Source organism: Schistocerca americana, chromosome 3 (assembly GCF_021461395.2).
Source record: "Schistocerca americana isolate TAMUIC-IGC-003095 chromosome 3, iqSchAmer2.1, whole genome shotgun sequence".
In the NCBI taxonomy this organism is placed as follows: Eukaryota; Metazoa; Arthropoda; class Insecta; order Orthoptera; family Acrididae; genus Schistocerca; species Schistocerca americana.
The window spans coordinates 896644284-896668549 of record NC_060121.1 but is presented as its reverse complement, the minus strand read 5'-3'; the positions used below and the strand labels follow the sequence as shown (position 1 = coordinate 896668549).

General features: G+C 44.3%; 1 protein-coding gene across 1 annotated transcript in view; it reads right to left on the bottom strand.

Moving 5' to 3' along the window:
- The window catches only part of LOC124605340 (facilitated trehalose transporter Tret1-2 homolog), a 68704-nt gene that overhangs the window by 28270 nt on the left and 16168 nt on the right, over positions 1-24266 (bottom strand). The window contains exons 2-3 of the mRNA XM_047136947.1: positions 7908-8036; positions 3238-3494 (exon numbers count right to left, since the gene is read on the bottom strand). Of these exons, the coding sequence (XP_046992903.1) occupies positions 3238-3494; positions 7908-8025 (375 nt within the window). The 5' untranslated portion in view covers positions 8026-8036. The remainder of the gene's footprint in view (positions 1-3237; positions 3495-7907; positions 8037-24266) is intronic.

Below are 24266 nucleotides of genomic sequence, written 5' to 3'. Positions count from 1 at the left end.
AGACGTGGCAGGGGGCAGGGATGGGAGAGGAGAGGAGCAACCAGGGGGTGAGGGAGATCAAGGCGGTAGGAGGTGTAGAGTATGCAGATATGTTTGAGGAACAGGAGCAGATGGGAGAAAGGAATGAGGTAATAGAGGATCCACATGGGGGACGGGAGGCGTATACGGAAGGCGAGGCGAAGTGCATGAATCTCAAGGATCTGGAGGGACTTATAGAATTTGGGGTGGGGGGGGGGGCAGATACCCAGGCGGGACTGGCATAACAGAGGATGGGATGGATTAAGGATTTGTAGGTGTGGAGGATGGTAGAGGGGTGCAAACCCATGTCCGGCCAGAGAGGAGTTTGAGGAGTCAGAGGCAGTTGTGGGCTTTGGATTGCATGGAGTGGAGATGAGGGATCCAGGTGAGGTGACGGTCAATGGTGAGGCCATGGTAGGTGAGGGTGGGGGTGAGGCGGACAGGACGGGCGCAGACGGTAAGGGAGAAATCCAGGAGCCAGAAGGAGCGAGAGGTACGACCTACGATTTGGAAGGATTGATTTTCAGGGGCCACTGGTTACACTATGCGGCAAAAAGGTCAAGGATTCTGGAGAAGGCGTTGGGACCGTTGGAGGGTAGGAGCGAGGGCGAGGAATGCGGTGTCATTGGCATATTGCAAGAGGTCTGCTGGAGGGGGGGGGGGGGGGTCGGGGCATATCTGTCGTGTACAGGAGGTAGAGGAGAGGGGAGATGACCGAGCCCTGGGGGACACGTGCAGAGGAGTAGAAGGTGTGGGAATTGGCATTATGGATGGTAACATAGGAGGGGCGGTGGGAGAGGAAGGAGGCCATCAGACGGATAAATAGAGAGATGTGAAGGGCTTATTTCCATAGTGGTACAAGTCCAGTTTTGTTCACTCTGAGATAACAGAGTCCTAAAGTTAAATGAGCGCTGAAAAATCTGCAGTTGAGATACCAGAAATATTCAAGTATATACTAGGTGGTCCATTGATCATGACTGGGCCAAATATCTCACGAAATAAGCGTCAAACGAAAAAACTACAAAGCACGAAACTTCTCTAACTTGAAGGGGGAAACCACATGGCGCTATGGTTGGCCTGCTAGATGGCGCTGCCATAGGTCAAATGGATATCTAGTGGGTTTTTAAAAAAATAGGAACCCCCATTTTTTATTACATATTCGTGTAGTACGTAAAGAAATATGAATGCTTTACTTGGACAACTTTTGCCATCCGGAGTGACCGAGTGGTTCTAGGAGCTGCAGTCGCAGGTTCGAATCCTGCCTCGGGAATTTCATTGTATACTCAATGAACTGAACTGTGGACAAAGCCCGACCAACAGGCATTACATGGATTGACCAAAAATGATAGCTAGTTTCTAGCTGAAAGCTAGATCTGCCAATAAAAATTCCAAAGGACGACTGATAGCTGAAATCTGTTATTTACAAACTTATGTGGGTAACTGATTTTAAGTTTTAGAATACGTGGCGTGCTTTGTAATCTATAGACAGTATACCAGGTTGAAGTCATTTGTGAATAAAAGTATGGTGTTGACGTCTTTCATAAAAATAGATAGCTTCTTGAGTATTTACCACCTTGAGTTAATCTGAGCGATTAGGATGAGAATTCATTAATCAGATAAAGAATCATATAAATTGTGAATGTCCAAGAAATGCAAATTTAATTATATCTTTGAATATAAAAAATTACGGTGAAAGTAAATCACCGCCAATTAATGGATACAGACTCTAAACAGAAAGAAAAAAAAAGGAAAAGAAAAAAGACCTAACACCGCGAAAGAGTTGTGTAAATTGGTCAAAAATTGATATTCATACAGACATCGACGGAAAATGCCAAAAGTGTAAACTTTGGGGGTCAATATACGAATGTATGACGCTGCGATGCAGTTTCGCAGCTGGCAAGGATAGTAAACAGGGGACATGTCGATAACAGGGTAAGTCTTTGCGAATTTCATTCCGTGTTCTCAGCTGGACAGTGAAACATCCCCATAGAAAATTTAAGAATGACAGTGCTGATAAGCCTCTTACGTTATTTGATTTTCAAACAGCTGAGCAAAACTGAACATACTCAGACATTTCTCTCTTTACTTATTCTGACCAACAGTAAACTGACACACAATATTTTTAGCGTAACGCAATCTGACTTTCAATAATCTCTACAAAAGAATGGCCCTGAGTAACAAAAAACGTCGTTACTCAAACTACTGCAATACAGCGAGCGCCAACACTGCCAGCTAAATTAAAGATTCTAACTACTGAAGGCACTATCTACTGATAGGCATTGTTAGCAAATGAAAGATTTTGATGGAGAAGAAACTCTGTATTTACCTTAATAGTGTTCAAAAGTCATAACATATATATATATATCAGTTCATGACATCCAGTCTTACAAATTTCCTTTTTCTGACGGACACACGTCCAGATCATCCACTCTCAAAACTCTGCCATCTCTCTCCCCACATCCACCACTGCTGGCGGCTCACCTCCAACTGCACAACACTACACGATGTTCATATCCAACTGCCCAACACTACAATAGCCAATATTTCAACAATGCAAGCTAACCAAAGACTGCACACAGCACAGTTAGTGATTTCCATACAGAGCGCTATGTGGGGTTACCAACATAAAAACCTAAACAGCCTACTTACAACAGTAACTAAGCCTCGAAGACGGGTGCGTAAACAATATAGCAGGTGTCGGAACTTGAGTGAGGATGTGTATCCAGGCTCAAAGAAGCCGGTTGGAGTAATCCGCGAATTGCTCGACCTTTGCATTAGGAGCGATGAAATGAGATGATCGTATGGCATTGTTGGCTGGGATGTCCCATTCGAGTTCGGCCGCCAAGTGCAAGTCTTATTTCAGTCGGCGCCACATTCGACGACTTGCGGCCGGTGACGAGGATGAAATGATGGTGGGGACAACACAACACCCGTGAAGAAAAATCTCCAACTTGGCCAGGAATCGAACCCGGGCCTAGTGCATGGGAGGGAAGCTCGCTACCACCCAGCTAAGCAGGTGGACGAGAAGCGATGCCACCATTCGACAATGTAGGCAGGACTGGGTAAACTATGATCGACCACGGCGTCAAGAAGGGAACGGTCGACCTAGAGCGGCGAAAGAATGTGAGGAGCGAGCAATCGTCAGAGAGTCACTCAGAGCCCTGTATTCAACATCATCATCGGTACGACGTGCAGCTGACGCTTCGGCGAGCTACTCACGGAGTCGCTGTGGGCGATGATCATCCAGGAGGCGATGAAGGGCAGCAGGAGTGCGGCGATGAGGCTGCGCGGCCCCACGCGGGCCGCCAGACAGCCCGCGGGCAGAGCGCCCAGCGCGGCGCCCACGTTGAGCAGCGCGCTCACCCAGGAGCCCGCAGACTCGGACACGGGGAACGGGTTGGTCTCGCGCTGCAGCAGCGGCAGCGCCGGCGACGTGTAACCCATGCAGGTGCCCGCCGACAGCGCGCCCGCGGTCGCTGCCGACAGTAGAGGAGAGGGATTGTGAGCTGGCGCCAAGGATGTCGGCTTGGGGCGGGGACTTAAATGATGCCTCGGCACTCTGTAGGTACAAGTGCTCAGGTTACTGCCTAATGGGTCGAGTGCAGAGTCAAGGCGCCGGCGATGTGTAACCCATGCAGGTGCCCGATGACAGTGCGCCTGTGGTCTCTGCCGACAGTAGAGGAGCAGGATTGTGAGCTGGCGCCAGGGTATGTCGACTCGGGGCGGGGACTCGTCACAGAGTGGTTCCGGACGTTAGTTAGGTCCTACCAGGCGAACACTGTCAACTTGAACGATGCCTGGGCAAACAGCACTCTGTAGGCACAAGTGCTCAGGTTACTGCCTAACGGGTCGAGTGCAGAGCCGAGGTGCTGGATGCGTGTAGCCCATGCAGGTGCCTGCCCGACAGCGCGCCCGCGGTCGCTGTCGACAGCCAAGGAGGGGAATTGTGGGTTGGTGCCAGGGTATGTCGGCTCGGGGCGGGGACTCGTCACAGAGTGGTGCCGGGCGTTAGTTAGGTCCTACCAGGCGAACTTGAACGATGCCTGGGCAAACAGCGCTCCGTAGGCACAAGTGCTCTGCTCAGGTTACTGCCTAGAGCGCCGAGTGCAGAGTCAACGTAGGGAGAAACATTGGGCTTAACGTCCTGTTAACCATATGACTAAGAAAATGCGGCTGTTAGCTGCATGGAAGATCAGTGTGAGGTGTAATGGTGAACAAAGGAAGCGCACTACACCTGCACACACTGCCTCTTCGTCAATATAGCTAGTTATAATTTAATTTTTGAAGACTGCTTTCGGCAAATCCGTTATCAGATTATACGCAAATCATCTAAATAAACCTTCATTATATGTACAATATATCGTATCAAGTTGCGACACGTCATTCCAAGAACATGCAGAAGCTATACGTCTTCATTTCAATAATAAAACAGGATTTACATATAATATCATGCTTATTGCATCGACTGTGCAAGCTCTTGTTCACACAGTAGATGAAAGGAGCTCCTTTCCTCTCTTGTTTCAACATGAGCTTGTGTAGTCAATGCAATAAGCATCATATTTTATGTAAAAAATATTATTATTGAAATGAATTGAGATATACTTACATACGATCCGATAATGACAACTTCGACTTACCGAATCTAGTCAGCTGGCCAGGGTGGCCGAGCGGTTCTAGGCGCTACAGTCTGGAACCGCGCGAACGCTATGGTCACAGGTTCGAATCCTGTCTCGGGCATGGATGTGTGTGATGTTCTTAGGTTAGTTAAGTTTAAGTAGTTCTAATTTATAGGAGACTGATGACCTCAGAAGTTAAGTCCCATAGTGCTCAGAGCCATTTTTGAATCTAGTCACCAAAGATAGAATTTTGGCTGTTGAACTTTTCACTTCTGTGTTTTACATTACTCTGATCTCTAACAAAGTTGAATAATGTCAAGTGTAAGTAAAATTGTGTTCCAGGCAGCGTCTCGAAACCGCATCTGACTTATGATTGGCACGATACTGGGCTGGAAAGTGTCTGACCGAGAGTCGAGAGCTGGAGCAAGCAGAACGAGTGTGGGGTTAGTTGGGTTGTTTGGGGGAAGAGACCGAACGGCGAAGTCATCGGTCTCATCGGATTAGGGAAGGACAGGGAAGGAAGTCGACCGTGCCCTTTCAAAGGAACCATCCCGGCATTTGCCTGGAGCGATTGCCGGACGCGGGATTGAACCGTCGTCCTCCCGAATGCGAGTCCAGTGTGCTAAACACTGCGCCACCTCCATCCGTAACGAGTGTGGGCTTATGTTGGTCAAGAGGTTGGATGAGAGGATATGGGGGATGTTTATAGCTGGAAGGACAGGTGAACGTCATCGCAGAGTGCTGGGTGAAGAACGGAGGGCCACATGAAGTTTCTTTCCGACAGGATTAGAAGGGTGTGGAGGTGGAGGGTAAAGGATATATGTTGGTGTTGGCGGGATGGCAGCCTAGGATTAAGGATTGCGAAAGACAATGGAGTTCTGATCTTAAAGTTTACAGAGTGTATGGGATTTGGATAAATGTCAAAAGAATTTGAAGAGAGGAGCCAATTTGATCAGATAGTAAAGGATATGTGTGGGAAAGGGAAGATGTGTGTGGGAGGCGCGGCAGAGTGCACACTGTTTCCCAACTTGTAGTGAGTTGCAAAATGTTTCAGGTCGTTCCCCTTCTGCACGAAGAAACTCCATAACCGCCCTTTTTGCTGATTTGGAGGAATCAATCACGCAGCGTACTGCGGAAACAACTCCCCAGAAACGAGGAAACTGGTGCCGAAGCCGTTAACTACCCTTGTGCAACTGAGAATACAATCACGGCATCTGCCGGCAAACACGTTCACTCACTGGAATTACATATAGCGCCGCAATAGCCAAGGTCTCTTTTCGATTGGACATAACAGTATTGCTCTGGACGAGAGCCATACCCTGGCAGAACTGCAAAATCCGCCCATTCCTGCAACCTTTTGTAAGCAGATCTAGCATATTTTATAATTTTGTAAACAGGTTGAATAAACGCAAATGGGCGTGACTGGCAGGCACAGCGAAACCGATTGCCCAACGAGATCCGATACAGGAGTGACATAGATTAAACGTTTAGTACAATCGTTGGAATAGAAACCTAAGATTTTCGATGCTTAAGGGGGGACGTTGATGAAATTGACCAAATATGCAAATTTTTTATTTATTTTTTATTTGTTAGTACACTTCATGGACAATGAGTTACCGAAGTTTCAATGTTGAAATCGCATCAGAAGTGCCTAAAAATTAATTAAAAGTGTGACGCGGCCTCCCTGCTACGCCCACGTTTTGAAGCTGCCCTTCAATGCCAGCTCAGTAAACAACAATTCTGTGTATTACTTTCAACCAAACGTGTGCGGGATACATCTATAAGACTGTGATACATACTCTTTGGTTTTATAAATCATCTTTGCCTGATCCTGCATTTCTCAAAAAGTGTGTTCATGACAAAACCCAAAATCCAAATGAGTCTCTAAATTCATTCACATGGAAACGATGCCCTAAAAACACATTTGCATCTGCTAAAGTTGTCATAATTGTAACTTATGATTCAGTTATTGTATTTAATAATGGGAACGTCGGGAGGATGAAGGTATTACAAAGAATGGGCTTCAAAATAGGAAATTTTGCTCATCACACCCTGAGAAAAATAGATTTACAGCGCGTCTCTGCAGTTGAAAGGTCAGTTGAAGACCTGGTAAAGGAAAGAAGACAGACAACAAGAAACCAGAAGAGAAGCCTTGAAGGGAAAGACGATCCAGAGTACAAATGTGGTGCCTTCTGAACAAGTGACGTAAGGAAAAAAGTTAGGTTGAACTTTAAATTGCGTTTCCTGAAAAGTTTGTTTTTTAAAATTTATGTACCTTTTCCTCAGACTATATGAATGCTAGAATTATGAAATTTTGTACAGATATTTCTGTGAACCTAATAAACTTTGTCTCAAGAGAAAATTTTGAAATTATGATTGCAAGTTGAGATACAGGGCAAAGTGCTTGGAATTTTGCATGAATCTAAAATTGTACTTGTGGAATTATAAGTAAAAATTATGAAAATTGTCCTATTTGACCTATTTCAAAACCCTCATGAGAGGAGCTTACAACATATAAAGAGATGAAACAGAGAAATTTTTGTAGAAATCTCTTGAATACTTTCTGAGAAAAAGGAACATACATTATTTTTTGAAAATAAAATTTCAAATTTCATTAAAAAAAGTTGAATATATATAATAAAAGGCTTTTATATGTAAATGTGTTACTTTCATGTAAAGCGTGGTAGAAAATTTCATTGCCATATCTCCAAAACAGTGGATTTGGTGCACTTTTGAAACAGTGTGTGTTTTCATCAACGTCCGCCCTTGAGGGTGTGCAAGAGTTTCATTTGCGTCAGTACAGAAAGTCACTCGTATCAAACATCACGTACAATTTTCTGTGCACAGTACACAATGAAATTAGCAAACGTTGCTTGCTGTAAACAGAAAGTTGTGAGTGATTTTTAATGTGTGTTTAGTTTCTGCGCAAGTGGACCACAAGAAGACCGCAAGGTTCTTTCCAAAGTTCATCAGTAACTCTTTGTAAAGATCGACTGTTATTTTTGTGCACTACAATAAAGATAAGAGAACATTGCAGCGCTTCATATGTGGAAAACATCACGAATAAATGGCATAGCACATGGACAATGCACTTGAAAATGGGAATCATTTCCCGAAACGTGTCGTACAGAATATAAATAAAAGGAGAGTTGTGAGTGGTGGCGGAGCCCGTTGGAAGATGTAGTTTGCGGGGGAATCTTTTTGAAACATGAAGTTTTTCTGGTGTGGCACGTTTGCCGCTAGCGCTTAAGACAGGCCACAGTGCGTACTAACCTATGACGGCTGCAGCGTACTGGGGTAGACGGCTTGCGGGCTGTGGCGCGCTCTTGCCATCCGCGGCGATGATCAGCTCCGTCCGACTGTTCTGCTCCTGCAGCACGTGGCCCGACATGGTGGCCGCTCCTGCAACAGACACCCGGCACCTCTACACCACTGCGCTCTGATTCCGAGTATACACATTCACAGATAAGCCAAAGCATTATGACCACTGTCCAGAGCCAAAGTTAGTGCTATCTGATGGCACGCAACGCGGTAAGGCAAGTATTCAAGAGGAGCAGAAACCAATAGGATCCAGGATGCCAAATCCGTCGGCGGATCATGGTTGAAGTGATCACTACAGCAAAAATCTACTAATATGAGTACTGATGGTCCCCTGGACCCTGTTTTGATCACAACCGAGGTACAATCTTCCTACACGTCGGTCCTATTCGTTTCCGCTCCGCTTGAATACTTGCCTCACCGCGTTACGTGCCCGAAACGCCATCAGATGGCATTAACTTGTGACATAAATGGACATTTGGAGAAAGGGAAAGGAAGTTTTTGTTATGAGACGTGTGAATTATAAATTATTTCAAGACTGTGTACGTGTGCGCGATGTATGACAAATAGCAAAGAACGTCAGTTTTATTATCAAAACACAAATATCGATGTAATGAACAAAACACAGTTTTTTTGGTATAATGTCTATGTGAAACAGGTCATGAAGATCAGAGACAATGCTTTGATTGAACTATCTCTCCTGTTTTGTTTCGTCTAGCGATAGGCCGCCATTGTAGTGCTGTCTGATAATTAACGTAAGTTTTATCTGTATTTAAAAAAATACGAAAGAAATTGTTATTAGAAAGTGTGTATGATTGACTTTGTTGCCACCTCTCACGATCACAACCATTAATTATAATTAACAAAATTTTTACAGAACTTCGTAGTGCAGGGAGCTCATCTCCCCTAGCAGAATTTAGTCAGCCATTACGCTGACGATTCATGTTATTAAATGTAATGCGGGAGACTTCTCAATTTTGATCTTTCATTAATTTCGAAGTTAAAAGTAATTTCAGTTACCAAAATTCACAGCACTGAATGAGTTCAGTAGGTTTTATTTTGGCCGCCTAACGGCAGACGAGATTCTCTCCAGTTTTTCCTTGCAAATAATGAATAATAAATATTGAAAATAATTACATTCCGCAATATCTCAGTTAATCTTTATGTAATTTGGTACATAAATAACCCGTAGCCCCTGAGGCCCATATTAATAATTACAGTTTGCGTAAGAATAAGCATATTTTCTTTTCTAAATTGCAGCGCTCACGTAAACTATTTATTAGAAGGCGGTGAGTTGCGCGCTGTGTTTAGAAAAAATATTATGTAGCACGTACTTCGGGGCAGCCGATGTCCGTACGAGTGTTATCGCGGTATAAGTTAATTAAAAGTCTCATGTTAGCCCACAATATTTAAAGCCACCCCAACCAAAACCATAAAATATATAATTATAAAAATAAAAATATACAGTTATACCGTGATAGCACGTAACGCGGTGAGGCAAGCAATCAAGAGGAGCAGAACCGAATAGGATCCAGGATGCCAAATCCGTCGGCGGATCATGGTTGAAGTGATCACTACAGCAAAAATCTACTAATATCAGTATTGCTGGCCCCCTAGATCCTGGTTTGGTCAGAACCGAGGTAGAATCTTCCTACACGTCGGTCAGGGGCCTGAAGATGGCGTAGTAAGACGCTGAAACTAACTGGTTGCGAAATAAAATAAGTTGGAAGCTAGACAGCTGAAAGGTGTTTAATTTGACATCCTGCATCGGACAGCCGAGTCCCGGAACCATTTCTAAAAACATGGACATACAGAGACCTTCGGACCCAGTGCATTAATCTCGACAACCCACCCACTAATCACCAGCCAAGTACCTTGTTGCACCACTACATCTGTATCCCACTTTCCATGCACCTTCGTGCCTTATCCATCCTCTCTCGCCGGAATTTCAATCAGTTTCCACTATCCAACGAAGAAATCCGCTCCGAGACATACCTTCCTTTCCTTCCCTACTCAAAATGCTCCACTTCACACCATTTTTCGTTTTACCTCCTTCCTCCACCTCCTTGACTTTTAGTCGCTACTTGCGGTGCCACATGGCCCATGATCGTACTCGTCATTCCACTTCCGTCAGAGCGTGATCATTTTCATCTCCCACCAGCATCACCATCACACCATAGAATCGTTGCATTCACCGGTTCCCCCCAGATCACAGAAATTATGCAACGCAAGGAGTGAAGAAGTACTCTTATAGGTAACCACCTGGGTACGCCACGTGCTGTTGCCTTACGGCAAAGGGAAGGAGGGGTGGTGACGGAAAGTCTCTCAACACAGGTCTTTACGCAACTATCCTGGATTAATTTCCAAACCATACCTCAATGTGTCATGAAGTGAGGGCACATGACACCGTCGATGGTGACCCGTCCATTGGATGTGGACGTTAAGCTCGCCAGACACCTTGGTGCTGAGCGAGAGCAGTAGGTTGTACTGGCACCAGGTTTCACCTGCTCCCTTCTCTCACCACTATCCAACACAAACAAAGCACCAGACTACACAAATCCATTGCAGATGCCTACACGTATCGGATACACTAAACAGACAACTTTCAGACTTTACAAACCGAAAGTGCCACTGTGTGTGAAGGACGGAAAATTTTCCAGTTACGCGTCTGTACCTGCCCTTCAGCGTCTCCCAACAATGCCAAATGACTTTACACTATGAGAAAAGTTTTAAAAATCATGAATATTGTCGATGGCCACTAATGTGATTTTTTAAAAAGAAATATCATTTATAATGATCTGTTTTTTGCACATCTTGAAACAGCTTATAAATATGACCTTCGGCTGAAGAGAAGTTTTATCCGCTGCCAAGTTTTCCCTTCGTGGCGAATTGAAATAACAGTAAAGGAAAAAAAAACGAAATCATTCTAGGGAAGATATAGGCTCAAAATGGGGAAATCCACTGATAGGGGACTTTGACAAAGAATAGATTATCATAGCCGGAATCAAATCAAAGTCACAAGGACTTAAGGCGTATTACTGTTCGTTTTTGGAGCATCACCTGCGACTAGCTTTGCGAAAGAAGCGGCGACACTTTCTGCGCAACCCACCCATCATTTTGCACGGCAATGCGCGGGCGCATACAGTGAAAGATGCGGCTGCTCTGTCCGGTCAGTGAGACTTGGAAGTACTGTACCATGCATCATACTCCCCGGACTAAAGACGTTGTTAGTTTGATTTGATTCCGAAGATGAAGGAACCACTTCATCGCATTCGCTTCAGAACTGTTCCAGAGATTCGACAGGCAGTAGACCGCTCCATTCGCACCATCAACAGAACAGGCTCTGCTAACGGTATACTATGCCTTCCACATCGCTGGCAACTGGTTCTACACAACGCTGGTCACTACTTTGAAGGACAGTAACGGGTGCAAACATGTAACTCTTTCGTATCGGTTGTGAATATATAGTTGCCACTATATAAATTCCAATCCCCGTATTTTGGCAGCAGCTGACTGCAGTTCTGGTTCCATAGCCATCGCAGAATGCGAGAGACAAATCCACACGACTTCATCCAAATCAACAGAAACGCAAAAATAGTTGCTTTACTTTTGCAGGTGATTTACTTCTTGTAGTATCTCTAGAGGATGACCTGAAAGGTTCTGTACACGATTTAGAAATTATGTCCTTGAAACATAGCATGGACTTCAGCACTGGAAAAACAAAAACATTGAACTTCTTTGGAAAATACCCAGTAGAACGTAAGATCTGTTTGAAAAATAAAATTCTAGAAAGCGTGAACACATTCACATATTTAGCCTATAGAAATATCCTTTGTGGAAGAAACAGACATAGCTGAAAAAGCTACCTGGTATACAAAAAATATGACCCAGAAGCGCAGCAGAATACGCCTTTATAAGACCAAAGCAAGACCTGTACTGTGCTATGGCAATGAAGCTTAGAAAGACATAAGGTGCGAAGAGACTAACAGCCTATTAAATTAAATCCTTCAGACAAACAACTGGTTACACCGAACAGCGTCACAAAAGGAATGAAGATGCGTTGGAGGTACTCAAAATGGGACCCACCACACATTATCGGCCGGCCGTTGTGGCCGAGCGGTTCCAGGCGCTTCAGTCCGCAACCACGCTGCTGCTACGGTCGCAGGTTCGAATCCTGCCTCGGGCATGGATGTGTCTGATGTCCTTAGGTTAGTTAGGTTTAAGTAGTTCTAAGTCTAGATGTTAAGTCCCATAGTGCTCAGAGCTATTTCTGAACACATTAGCGTCAGAACTACCAAAACAACTGGAGAAACTTCACAACAGAGGAATTCAAAGAAGATCGCAAAATCCCTGCTACTTTGTAACTCAAAAGGTGTAAGACCGCTAGGTCGACCAACGAAAAGACCTCAGGAGAACTCGGCGGGACTGTAACAGTCAGCTGTCCAAATACTTGGAAGGGAGATTTGTCTGCTAGTTTTATAGCGCCCTTTTAGTAAAGTGTATTGCTTCGAAGAGCAATATTTACTGCTTTTGAGAGATCTGAGACCGTAAGTGGGGTAAATTATGCAAAATGCTTTATCACCATTATTGTCAGTATCCAGTCTTTCCTCCTTTTCCGCCGGCCGCTGTGGCCGAGAGGTTCTAGGCGCTTCAATCTGGAACCGCGCGACCGCTACGTCGCAGGTTCGAATCCTGCATCGGGTATGGATGTGTGTGATGTCCTTAGGTTAGTTAGGTTTAAGTAGTTCTAAGTTCTGGGGAGCTGATGACCTCAGATGTTAAGTCCCATGGTGATCAGAGCCATTTGACTCATTTTGAACCTCCTTTTCCATAAATTTTATCTCGTCTTGTATAGGGTCTACTATTTCAGGATTTGGAAAAATTTTATTTTATTATTTAACTTTATGGCCGGCTGCTCTTCCTGACGCTCAGTCGTTAAGGTAACTTAAGGGAGGCAAGTCGTTGCGCCACGTGTTTATAAATCGGGTAAACTTTGTTTTGTGTGCTGTCGAATTTTTACTGTTTGCGTATCGTAATCTCTGAGGCGGAATTTAGAAACGGGTCCAGCGTTCGCTTAAACTAGCCTTGGAAACCGCCTAAAAACCACATTCAGGTTCGACGCTGCTCCAACCCACGGTCATGAATCAACCGCACGGATTGATTCGGGTTTGGATCACCCATCTATGCCACAAGCTAGAGCGCTGTGCCTTACGCTGTACGACCTGGTTATCCAGTCAACCAATATTCATTTTATTTCTGATTTTATATTTTTTAATATTATTTTATCCATGCTGGATCTCATGGACTCCGTGATTGGTTCAAATGGCTCTAAGCACTATGGGACTTAACATCTGAGGTCATCAGTCCCATAGACTTAGAACTATTTAAACCTAACTAACCTAAGGACATCACACACATCCGTGTCCGAGGCAGGATTCGAACCTGCGACCGTAGCAGCAGCGCGGTTCCGGATTGAAGCGCCTAGAGACACTCGGCTACCACGGCCAGCTGACTCCATGATTGATAATGATTGTTGATCAATAACGTACTCAGCCAAAAAACTTTTAAAGTGCTTTAGTTCAATACCATAAATGGTTTCGTGCTCTCATGCCCACCTTCAGATGGCAAAAGTTTCTGATCATGTTGACATTTCGGTCAACAGCATGTCGTTCACTCCCACACTGCTTTGCTTAAGGAGAATGCTTGTGACGATGTTAGATCAAACGAGCAGAGCGTCATTATGTACGGATAACAAGTTGCGACCTACGACTCGGTGACCAGCTGACGTCATAGGTGGCCGCGAGTACTCAAGCTACGGAATGTGTGCAAAGAGCGCGCCCACGTCATGAGGTCTCAGGGCAAGCGATGCACACGCGCTACGAAGTCGCTGTTTACACCCGATCAGGGTTTTCCTCGACCTGTCGCTGACATTGGACGAATGCTCCCCACTTGAAGTTTTGTGTTTGCTTGTTTTCGTAGAGTGTCAACAGTTCCTAGAAGTTCTTCACTCCGGGAGAAGAAAATTATTGACAGAGCTTTTTCCTACTTCGATATACACTAGACTATTGCAGAGGACGCAGCGACAGTTGTAATTAATGTACAGAGAGAACCGCCATCGCCCACATCCCGTGGTCGTGCGGTAGCGTTCTCGCTTCCCACGCCCGGGTTCCCGGGTTCGATTCCCGGCGGGGTCAGGGATTATCTCTGCCTCGTGATGGCTGGGGGTTGTGTGCTGTCCTTAGGTTAGTTAGGTTTAAGTAGTTCTAAGTTCTAGGGGACTGATGACCATAGATGTTAAGTCCCATAGTGCTCAGAGCCATTTAGAACCACCATAGATTACGTCGTTTTTGATTTACTGATTAATTCCGCCTGTCAGACGTGAACGTCTACATTGTTGGGGAAATTCAAATTGGTTCGAATGGCTCTAAGCACTATGGGACTTAACATCTGAGGTCATCAGTCCCCTGGACTTAGAACTACCTTAAACCTAACTAACCTAAGGACATCACACACATCCATGCTCGAGGCAGGATTCGAACCTGCGACCGTGGCAGCAGCGCGGTTCCGGACTGAAGCACCTAGAACCGCTCGGTCACAACGGCCGGCTTGGTGAAATTACAGGATGTAAGAATACAGAGTGTTTATAACTGAACTTCGGGGTTTTAACGCTGTATAATATTTATTGCATTAAACTTACTGTTATAGATGATACGTCAAAAAAGAGCAACTTAAACAGTTTTACCAAGAACCTTATAAATGTTCAATGTGAGCACCATTTGTCACACGGCACACGTCATGTCTATAGTCGAGTTCTTCTCAAATGTTGATAAGTGGGTCTTCAGTGACTGTAGCAACAGCTGCTTCAATCCGGTTTCTTAATTCAGGGAGGTCTGCTGGCTGTGGAGGCACGTACACACGATCCTTGATGAAGCCTCAAAGGAAGAAATCGCATGGCGTTAGGTCGGGTGAACGTGGAGGCCATGCAAAGCAAGCCCTGTCATTGGGCCCCTTGCAGCCTATCCAGCGCTTGGATACAGTGAAGTTCAACCAATCACGTACTTCGCTATGCCAGTGAGGTGGCGCACAATGCTGCTGGAAAATGAAGTTCTCTGGCTCATCTTCTTCCAACTGAGGGAAGAGCTATTGCTCTAGTGTACAAAGGTAAGAAGTGCCAGTTACAGTAGGTTCACCAAAAAAGAAAGGCCCATAAACTTTCCGCCGGGATACGGCACGTCATTTTCGGGGAATCTCGTTGCATTTGTACCATATCGTAAGGATTGTCTGAGCCCCAGATGCGCACATTGTGAGTGTTAACATGTCCACTAAGGTGAAAGGTCGATTCACCATTGAAGACAACATGATACAGAAAATATTCATCGTTATGGAACGACATTTCGTTTGTGAAGTTGGCACGTAATCCATGGTCTGCTGGCTTTAGAGCCTGTAATAACTGTAAACGGTAAGGATATAGTTGTACGTGTTTTCTTAAAACTTCCCAAACAGTCGACACGGGAACTTGTAATTCATGACTAGCCTTCCGGACTGATTTCTTTGGGCTAAGAGTGAACGACTGTCTCATTTGCTCAACAGTCTCTTCACTAACTCTTGGTCGTCCTGTGCTCTTCCCTTTACAAAGGCAAATTGATGATACCATCTACGAATGTTATTATCACTTGGAGGATCACAACCGAACTTCAGCTGGAACGCACGTTGCACAGTAACTACAGATTCGGTCTTTGCGAACTGCAAAACACAAAAAGCTTTCTGTTCACTAGTCGCCATCTTCGCTACTACCGCTTCCTAGCGGACTGCGGAGTAAACATTGCGTGCTGCGCATGCGCACTGGTGCCAAACACAACGGTTTGAGTTGCTCTTTCATTTGACATATCATTTATAACTGTAAGTTTAATGTAATAAATGCTATAAAGCGTTAAAACCCCGGTATTCATTTATAAACACCCCGTACTATCAGACTAATAAGTCACTGTTGGAAAAAAATGAAACGAATTACACTGAGGTGACGAAAACCATGGAATAGAGATATGCACCTATACATATGGTTGTAGTATCGCGTACACAAGAAAGGGCAAGGCATTGTCAGAGCTGTAATTTGTACTCAGGTGATTCGTGCGAAGAGATTTCCGACGCGATTATGACCACGCGACGGGAATTAACAGATTTTGAACACGGAATGGTTGTTGGAGTTAGATGCACGGGACATTCCATTTCGGAAATCGTTAAGGAATTCTGTATTCCGAGATTCAAAGTTCAAGACTCGCCACGGAAACCGCAGTTGCCGACGGCGTTCACTTACCGACGGAGAGCAGCGGCGTTTGCGTATAGTGGTCAGTGCTAACAGACAGGCAACTCTGCGTGAAATAACGGCAAAAATCAATGTGGGATGTACAACGGACCTATCCGTTAGAAAAATGCTGCGGAATTTGGCGTTAATGGGCTACGACAGCAAATCACCGACGCGAGTGCCTTTGCTAACACAGCAGACGTCGCCTGCATTGGCTCTCCTGGGTTCGTGACCAATCGGCTGGACCGTAGACGACTGGAAAATCGTGACCTGGTCAACTGAGCTCCGATTTCAGTTCGTAAGAACTGATGTAGGGTTCGAGTGTGGCGCACAGCTCACGTAGCCAAGGACCCAAGTTATCAACAAGGCACTATGCAACCGAGCGAGGTGGCGCAGTGGTTAGCACACTGGATTCGCATTTGGAAGGACGACGGTTCAATCCCACATCCGGCCATCCTGATTTAGGTTTTCCGTGATTTCCTAAATCGCTCCATGCAAATGCCGGGATGGTTCCTTTGAAAGAGCACGGCCGAATTCCTTCTCCATCCTTCCCTAATCCTATGAGACCGATAACCTCGCTGTTTGGCCTCTTCCCCCAAACATCCAACCAACCCAGGCACTATGCAAGCTGGTGGTGGCTCCATAATAATGTAGGCTGTGTTTGCATGGCATGGACTGGGTCCTCTGGTCCAACTAAACAGATCATTGATTGAAAATGGTTATGTTTGGCTACTTGGAGATCATTTGCAGCCATTCATGGATTCATGTTCAGAAATAATTATGGAGCTTTCATGGAGTACAATGTGCCAAGTCACCAGGTCACAATTGTTCGTGATTGGTCTGAAGTACCTTCTGCATATTTCGAGCGATTACTTTGGCCACCCAGACCGCCCTACATGAATCCCATCGAACATTCATGGGATACAAAATCCTGCACCGGCAACGCTTTCGCTGTTATTGAAGGCTATGGAGGCAGCACACTGACAAGAAGAATGGATAAGACGATACGACATCTGTTAAGACATCCGGAAATAGATCCCACGGTACTAGAAGGAGCTGTAGAGGGTAATGACTGCACTGGAAGACAGAGACTGGACTACACCCAGCAAGTAATTGAGGACGTAGGTTGCAACTGTTACTATGAGATGAAGATGTTGGCACAGGAGAGGAATTCTTGATGAGCCACATCAAACCAGTCAGAACTGACGACTGAAAAAAAAATAGAAGTAATATGGCTCAATGTTTCTACAGAGGACTTCCAACGAGTTGTTGACTCAAAGCCACGACAAGCTGCTGCACTACAATCGGCAAAAGAGTTCTGACATGATATTAGGAGGTATCTCATGACTTTTTTAACCTCAGGGTATTAACAGAGGAATGGAAATCGATTTAGGTTCCGGAGAAAGATAGAAGCACGCGAAGGGAGATTGGCCCTACTACCTGTCTAAGAAGAGAGGTTGTAAAAAGATAAAACTGCGTTCGTAGCATATGTAGATTTAGAGAAAACTTGGACTACAGCCTTTGAAGTTTTCAAGGTTGCAAGAATAAAATACAGGGAGCGAAAGGTTATTTACACCGTCTGCAGAAATCACATTGCAGTTGTAAGCGTCGAAATACACTAAAGGGAAGCACGGAGTGCGGAGGGAGTGAAGCAGGGCACTAAGTTACCCAAAATGTAATTCAATACACCCAGCAAAAAGTAAAGTAAAAGGACTTAAAGCTCAGGGAGAAGAAATAGAAACTTGGAGGTTTGCCGATGACTCTGCCAGAAACGGCAGAAAGCTTGGAAGAGCAGCTGTGAGGAATGTGAAGTGAAAATGTTCAAACGTGTGTGAAATCTTATTAGACTTAACTGGTAAGGTCATCAGTCCCTAAGCTCACACACTAGCGAACATAAATTATCCTAAGGACAACAACACACACCCATGCCCGAGGGAGGACTCAAACTTCCGCTGGGACCAGCCGCACAGTCCATGACTGCAGTGCTCTAGACCGCTCGGCTAATCCCGCGCTGCATGTGAAGTGACTTGAAAATAGATTAGCAGGTGAACATCAACTGAAATAAAACAAGGGCAAGGGAATGTATTCGAATTAAGCGATGCTAAGTAAATTAGATTTGGAAATAAGACTCTAAAAGATTGAGTTTTGCTATGTAGGCATCAAAACAACTGACTATAGACAAACTAGAGAGGGAATTAAATGCAGGCTGGCAACAGCAAGAACAGTATTTTTCTAAAGGGAAAAATTTTAACGTCGAATATAAATAAATGTTAGGAGGTCTTTTCTAAAGGTATTTGTCTGGACTCTATCCCTGTACGGACGTGAAACATTGACGATAAGCGGTTTAGACATGAAAAGAATGGAAGCTTTTTAATGTGGTGCTGCAGAAGAATGTTGAAAAGCAGACGGGTGAATCGAGTAACTAATGAGGACGTAGTGAAGGTAAGTGGGGAAAAACGAAATTTATGGGAGAACTCAAGTAAAAATGTGGATCAGTTGACAGGACTTATACTGAGACATCAAGGAATAGTCAAACTGGTACTTTAACAAGTAAATTTAACAAGTAAAAATTTTTTATGTCAGACCTAGCCTTGAACACAGAAATCAGATTCAAAGGGATTTAGGTTGCAGCGGTTAATCAGAGACGAAGAAGCCTGTAAAGGATTTATTAACGTGGACAGCTGCATAAAACCAGTCTACGGACAAAAACAACAACAACAGCATCACATAAAGAGAATCATTAAAACACAAATTAAAACTTAGTAACTTACTTTCATTACCGTAGTGCCAATACGTCAGTGGTTTAAACCACTGCTCGGCTCCTGTTTCCCTTACGTACAATCATAGAAAGAAATGAACGCCGACAGCCCAAGCACGCTCACAAAATAGGAAAGTGGAACCAGTAACAGCTCACAAGGTGTTTGATAACTGTGCTAGCGTGCATGTTTTTATTTTTTCTGTTTTAGTCCAGTGTGAATATTGTTTCCGTCATGTAACAGTTTTCACCTTCGTCATCTATATGGCTCTTACTGTCCCAGTGCGATGTGGTAACTTTCCACATTGCGATTTTGATCATACATCCAGTCAAACAGCTTACAATGATTATTACAGACCACTTCACACTGATGCTGGTGCGTGCGGTGCTTTAAACCTGTGACGCGCTACACCAGGGCAATGACAGTAAATTACTACGTTCTAAGTCAAGTTTTAATAATTACCTCTATCTCATGTTATTATTACGTAATTTCCACAATTCTGAGAATTCTCGCACGTGACTAACGAAACTATTCAGTATAATAATCAATATGATATCTGTTGCGGTCAGATAAATACTCACTGTTCGAATCTATACTTTCGATACATATCTTATGGGAGTAACAAGTTCAGTCAAAAAAAATCTATAGACTTGTCCCATAGAGTAGTTTTGTTCCTTTGTAAAAATTATGAAAAGGAACCTACTAAAGGTGCCTGTTCTTGATTTAAGTATTTTGATGTTGCAATATGAGATAGACCAACGTTTAATGTAGTCATGCTCTGTAAGACACACGACGTTGCACCCAATTGCATTCGTGGCCCATATAAAGTATCACAGGAAGCGCATAAACGCACAGCAAGCAGATGGAGTATTTAGTGTAAGCATTTGATTGCACCGACGTATTAAATACAAATGTAGTACACCTCTCGTAATTCCGTGTTTATCGACTGAAATACATTTTTTCATATTTCGTGAATCGTATCTATCATACTGTAAGTAGTCTGTTTAGGTTTTTATATTGGTAACGCCACGTAGCGCTCTGTATGAAAATCACTGGCTGTGCTGTGTGCAGTCTGTGGCTGAGTGGCATTGTTGTAATATTCGCTATTGTAGTGTTGGGCAGTTAGCTGTTAACAGCGCGTAGCGTTGCGCAGTTGGAGGTGAACCGCCAGCAGTGGTGGATGTGGGGAGAGAGATGGCGGAGTTTTGAGAGCGGATGATCTGGACGTGTGTCCATCAGAGAGAGTAAATTTGTAAGACTGGATGTCACGAACTGATATATATATTATAACTTTTGAACACTATTAAGGTAAATACATTGTTTGTTCTTTATCAAAATCTTTTATTTGCTAACTATGGCTATCAGTAGTTAGTGACTTCAGTAGTTAGAATCTTTTATTTAACTGGCAGTAGTGGCGCTTGCTGTATTGCAGTAGTTCGAGTAACGAAGATTTTTGTGAGGTAAGTGATTTGTGAAACGTATAGGTTATTGTTAGTCAGGGCCATTCTTTTGTAGGGATTTTTCAAAGTCAGATTGCGTTGCGCTAAAAATTTGTGTGTCAGTTTAAGCACAGTCATTTATAATTTTTCTAAGGGTGCGTTTCAATACAAACTGCAATGTCGAGCTATTTCGAGCAGCAGAAGGAGAGAGTTTTAGATCGAGGAGAGTACTGCCATCTTTACTTGTTTATAGTAGCAAAGAACACTGTCCGTGGGTGGCCGGCCGAAGTGGCCGTGCGGTTAAAGGCGCTGCAGTCTGGAACCGCAAGACCGCTACGGTCGCAGGTTCGGATCCTGCCTCGGGCATGGATGTTTGTGATGTCCTTAGGTTAGTTAGGTTTAACTAGTTCTAAGTTCTAGGGGACTGATGACCTCAGCAGTTGAGTCCCATAGTGCTCAGAGCCATTTGAACCACTGTCCGTTGGTAATGATTACGCAAGGATGACAGCAGCAATCTATACACTGACTACAGATCTGCAAACTACCACACTAAAAGGCAATTTTCCAGCAAAAAATTTGCACATATGCTGCGGCATAGAGAAGTTTTGAAACTGCAAGCGAAAAGAAGTTGCGGTTATTGACACAAGCTTCAGTTTCGCTGACACGTTTAACGCAAACGAGATTTCGAAACAACGTGCCATCAAATGCGCAGACGCTTTTACGTCTGTCTGGCAACTGAATCTACGTATAAATGTTTTTTTTTAAACTTCTCTCTCTCTCGTTTATCCCTTTCTCTCTCAGTCCTCTCTCCCTCTCCTTATCACTCGCGCGCGCGCGCGCACACACACACACACACACACACACACACACACACACACACACACACACACATTTTTGCAATGCTTAGTCTTGGTGATATCAATCAACAGTAACAACAGACCACATTGATGAACACAGTAGACTGACTGATGAAGTCTTCTCGGGTTATCAGCCGAGTCGTAGGGTCGTGATATCGCAACGTTTCGATGAGTTTCCTCCTAGTCATCTTCTGGCGAAGTTTCCGAGACTGAGTATAATATTAAGGCAGGTAACTTGTTTGTTTTTAAATAGGAAAAGGTGTTATGTCACGCCAACGGATTCTGGGATTCGGTTGTCAAGGAGGCAATGGAGATAAGAGTACGTCACGATCTTGCCGACTGGGACAGATGTTTCCACCTGAGCTCTGCATGCGATGGGGCGTTAGCAAAAGAACGTCAGGAGTGTTCTGATGACTCGACGCCCAAACACCCCCCCTCCCCCGCACCCCGCCCACCCCTTCGCGCAGGTCTACAATTACATCTGCATCTACATGGATACTCTGCAAATCACATTTAAGTGCTTGGCAGAGGGTTCATCGAACCACCTTCACAGTTCTCTATTTTTCCAATCTCGTATAGCGCACTGAAAGAACGAATACCTATATTTTCCGTACGACCTCTGATTTCCCTTATTTTACCTTGGTGGTCGTTCCTCCCTATGCAGGGCGGTGTTACAAAATATCTTCGCATTCCAGGAAAAAGTTGGTGACTGGAATTTCGTGAAAAGATTCCGTCGCAACGAAAAACGCCTTTCTTTTATTGATGTCCAGCTCAAATCCTGTATCATTTCTGTGACACTCTCTCGTATATTTCGCGATAATACAAAACGTGCTGCCCTTCTTTGAACTTTTTCGATTTACTCCTTAAGTCCTATCTGGTAAGGATCCCACATCGCGCAGCAATATTCTAAAAGAGGACGGACAAGCGTAGTGTAGGCAGTCTCCTCAGTAGATCTATTACATTTTCTAAGTGTCCTTCCAATAAAACGCAGCCTTTGGTTAGTCTTCCCCACAACATTTTCTACGTGTTCCTTCCAATTTAAGTTGTTCGCAATTGTAATGCCTGGGTATTTAGTTAAATTTACGGCTTTTAGATTAGACTGATTTATCGTGTAACCTAAATTTAACGAATTCCTTTTAGCACTCATGTGGATGACCTCACACTTTTCGGTATTTAGGTTCAACTGCCGATTTCCGCACCATTCAGATATCTTTTCTAAATCGTTTTGCAATTTAATTTGATCTTCTGACGACTTTATTCTCGATAAACGACAGAGTCATCTGCAAACAACCTAAGACGGCTGCTCAGATTGTCTCCTAAATCGTTTTTATAGATAAAGAACAACAAATGGCCCATAGCACTACCTTGAGAAACGCCAGGAATCACTTCTGTTTTACTCGATGACTTTCCGCCAATTACGTCGTGACATATCTGGAGACACGCAGCTGGCGCACCCACTGGACCATCAGCAAAGGATGTGCGGTCCAGCAGCTGTAAAGGAACGAACTGGAAGCGAACCCGACACTTCATCTCAATATGACGAGAACGCAACTCGTCGAAACGTTGCGACAACATGACGCCTCTATACCACAGCATACATGCAAGCTGTTTGCTAGAAAATCGCCTTTTAGTGTGAAAGCCCGCAGTTCCGTAACCGGTGTACAGGCTTCTGCTGTTTTCATTGGTTAATTATTACCCACGGAAAGTGTACTTTGTTACTATAAACAAGCAAAGTCTATAGCCTATAGCTTTCTCCTTATGGTGTTTGAAATAGAATGACAATGCAGCTCCTATGACAGATATGATTCATGAAATATGAAAAAGAAAATGTGTTTCAATTGAGCCGGCTGCAGTGGCCGAGCGGTTCTAGGAGCTTCAGCCGGAACCGCGCGACTGCTACGGTCGCAGGTTCGAACCCTGCCTCGCGCATGGATGTGTGTGATGTCCTTAGGTTAGTTAGGTTTAATTAGTTCTCTAGGGGACTGATGACCTCAGATGTTAAGTCTCATAGTGCTCAGAGGCATTTTTTGTGTTTCGATCGATAAACACGAAATTAAAAGAGGTGTACAGCCTCTGTATTTAATATGCCTGTGTAATAAAGTGTTTACACTAATAACTCAAATATCTCCTTCCTGTGCATTTGAGTGCTACCTGTGACACTTTACGTGTGTCATGAATGCTGTACGCAACACCAAACTACTTGGTTACACTCGTCACATTTCGTCCTTGTTACAGTTTTCCGATGATTCTTCATCGTGTGAGGTCTTCCAAATGTAGTCTCCGGGCCCTAACGTAATGAAAGACATCACCACAGTGCACCCTAACCACTCGTTGATTGACACATCCCCATTTCTTCCATTGCCTCGTGTTGCGGAGCCAGCCCCATTTGGCGCTACAGTCACGTTGACCTCCAGCACCACGAAGGAGCTATCCGAATGGCACGGAAATCGGCAGATATGATGTACGTATACAGACAAACAAATGCTTACAATATCAGAAGAATTGGATGATTTATTCAAGAGAAAGGGCTTCACAAAATGAGCAACTCAGTGCCGTATTGGTCCACGTCTGACACTTAAGCAAACCGTTTATCGGCCTCGCATTGATTAATTTGTTGTTCTCCTGAGGGATATCGTACCAAATTCTGTCAAATTGGAGCGTTAGATCGTCAAAATCCCGACATGGTTGAAGGGCCCTCCCCATAATGCTCCAAATGTTCTCAATTGGGGAGAGAACCGGCTACTTCGCTGGCCAAGATAGGGTTTGTTAAGCACGAAGACATGCAGTAGAAACTCTCACCGTATGCGGGCGAGCATTTTCTTGCTGCAATCTAAGCCTTGGATGGCTTGTCTTGAAGGATAATAAAACGGGCCACGAAATATCGCTGACGTACCGCTTTGCTGTAAGGATGCCCCGGATGACAATCAAAGGGGTCCTCCTATGAAAGGAAATGGCGCTCC